The following is a 2,450-nucleotide window of genomic DNA, read 5'->3' as shown; positions in this document are numbered from 1 at the left end:
CTGTTGATTCGCATCATTTTGTCTTGAGACTCTGTATCACTTTGAATGTTCTTGCTTTGATTTGTTTATGTTTGTAACACCGGTATGCTGCTACTGTTCTATTTCTTTGTTTCTCATTTACTACTCTCTTTAAAATAAAAACCAAACCAAACCAAAACAAAACAAAACAAAAACCAGTTACTTAAGATGCCATAATGTAATTATTCCGCTCTTCAGAAGCCATCTTTCAATGCACCACGAAAAATGGCTAAATTGTAACCTTGCAGTAGGCACATTGTATGCAAACGCATCCCCGACTTTTAGCTTCTGATTTAGCCATTTCTAGGGACTGGGCAAGTCATTTCTCTGAATGCTTCATTTCCCAAAAAAGAGAAACTGGGTGGAGGGCTACAGAGCTTTGATCACAATAGCGTTATCCACATTATCTTTAAAAGCCTTTTCTCCAAACGTGGCAGACACATGCCCACGAGTACTGCTTTCCCACCTTTCACTCCAGAGTCCAGGGCCCTTTTCTCTCGCTTTTAATCTCAATTCGGGGTTCTAAAAGAGTAAAAGAGTACTGGTAATATCCAGCGCTTTGTCCCTAAACTGGACAGAGGTTTTGAAGCCTCCGGTAGCTCCGACGGGCAGAAATACCCACCCTCGTCCTTCCTTGTGAAACGCCCAGCCCTGCGGCAATTGCGCTGGCGACTCCGACACGGCGAGGCGCGCGCTTGTCTCGCCACAGTCCCTGTGGAAGGGACGGGGTCCCCGGGCGCGTGGCGGGACCTCCAGAAACGGAAGCTGCTGGCGCTGAGGACACGCGGGTCCCGCCGCCACGGGCGGGGGAAGGGCCGCAGCCACACCCGGAAGTCGGTGTCGGAGAGAGGCCGGGCCCTAAGGAGCGAGACTTCCGGTGGCGCAAAGGGTGTCGGGAGCAACTTCCAGCAAACCTTCCTCCTCGGCCTCTGGGGTGACTACCGCCGCCGCCGCTTCGGGTTCCAAGACCTGTGTTCCGGCTACACTGCCACGGCGGCCGCCGCAGAACCTCCCCTTGCGCTTGGCTCTATTCATACTCGTTTCCAGGTGGCTGCCGCAGTCCAAGCGGCGGTAGCGGCCGACATGTTCTGAGGCGCGGCGCGGGTGTCCGAAGGATGGTTTGGCCGAGGCAGCGGCAGCGGCTGCTGGCGGGGGCGGCAGCTGGGGCTCGAGCTGTGTAGAGCCGAGCCTGCGGGTGTCCGCCCAGCGCCGAGGCGAGGCTGGTACCGCCGGGTCTCGCCCGGCGTCGGCGCCGAGGACCGGTTAGGCGACAGCTCCCGCCCCTTTGAGAAGACGCGAAGGTGGTTCCCAGCCGCTGCGATTTCCGGACCACCTTGCCGTCCCCTCTGCCACCGAGGCAGCGGTGCCCCGAGCCCTCAGCCTCCCTCCCGCGACTTTGCTCCAGACTCGCGCTGAATCTGTCAGCGGCCAGTGTTCCGCCCTCTGGAGCGCGTTTACCCTCCCTTCCTCTTTCTCTCTACCCTCCTCGCGTGCTCTAGGGATCAGCGCAGAGGCGGCCTTCTGAGAAGTCTCTGAAGTAGTGCTCCAGAGCCCGGGGTGTTTTTAAAAGTCGGAGCTCGGAGAGAGGAAGGTACGATGGCCTCCTCATCCGGCAACGATGACGATCTCACTATCCCCAGAGCTGCTATCAATAAGATGATCAAAGAGACTCTTCCCAATGTCCGGGTGGCCAACGATGCCCGAGAGCTGGTGGTGAACTGCTGCACTGAATTCATTCACCTTATATCATCCGAAGCCAATGAGATTTGCAACAAATCAGAAAAGAAGACTATCTCGCCAGAGCACGTCATACAAGGTAAGCCGTTCGCGTGGAATTTGGTTTAACTGAGGGTAGAGAGGGGGGACGCTTGACAAACCTGTCCGTGTGCGAAGCCTTCATGCCTCGTCACTGGTAGGCTTCATGAAAAAGCCTCGCGGGTAGGGAGGCAGCTGGTGTTAAGAAAATACCTTGTAGCCTTCTTTCCTCAGCCCTTTTCATCCAGCGAATAAGGCAAGGGTTGCAAACTGAAAGGTCAACAGATACTTCCAAATGTAAAGCTTTGTTACAGTTTGCAGTTTACAGCTAGCTCTGCAAGCAGCCGGAGTTGCCTGCCTGCAATTGAACTTGGATCACGATGACTGGGAAAGGAACCCAAAAGTTCTCCCTTGCAAAGTTAAAATTTAGACAGAACTTCAGGAATGAGTGAAGTCAGAGCACCCATGTCCCCCGTGACGCTTTCACCAATGTAGAGGAAATGATTTTCTGAACACAAAATACTTAACGTTGTAAAGTTTGTTGGCGTTGGATAGAGGGAGTATATTTTCTCCTTCACGGTTTGATGGTAGAATGTTCATCTAGTTACTGAAGCACTTCTTTTAAGAAAACGTTAAATGTTCTCTCTTTCTTGTGTGTGTGTGTATATATATATATA

General features: G+C 53.0%; 1 protein-coding gene across 1 annotated transcript in view; it reads left to right on the top strand.

The window, feature by feature from the left end:
• Positions 1–909: 909 nt before the first annotated feature.
• Positions 910–2,450, top strand: part of Dr1 (down-regulator of transcription 1) — a 19,238-nt gene continuing 17,697 nt past the window's right edge. Inside the window, exon 1 of the mRNA XM_005385020.2 lies at positions 910–1,834. Within this exon, the coding sequence (XP_005385077.1) occupies positions 1,615–1,834 (220 nt within the window). The 5' untranslated portion in view covers positions 910–1,614. The remainder of the gene's footprint in view (positions 1,835–2,450) is intronic.

Source organism: Chinchilla lanigera, unplaced genomic scaffold, assembly GCF_000276665.1.
Source record: "Chinchilla lanigera isolate Chin_1 unplaced genomic scaffold, ChiLan1.0 scaffold00022, whole genome shotgun sequence".
NCBI classification, from domain to species: domain Eukaryota; kingdom Metazoa; phylum Chordata; class Mammalia; order Rodentia; family Chinchillidae; genus Chinchilla; species Chinchilla lanigera.
This window is presented reverse-complemented; position numbering and strand designations above follow the sequence as displayed.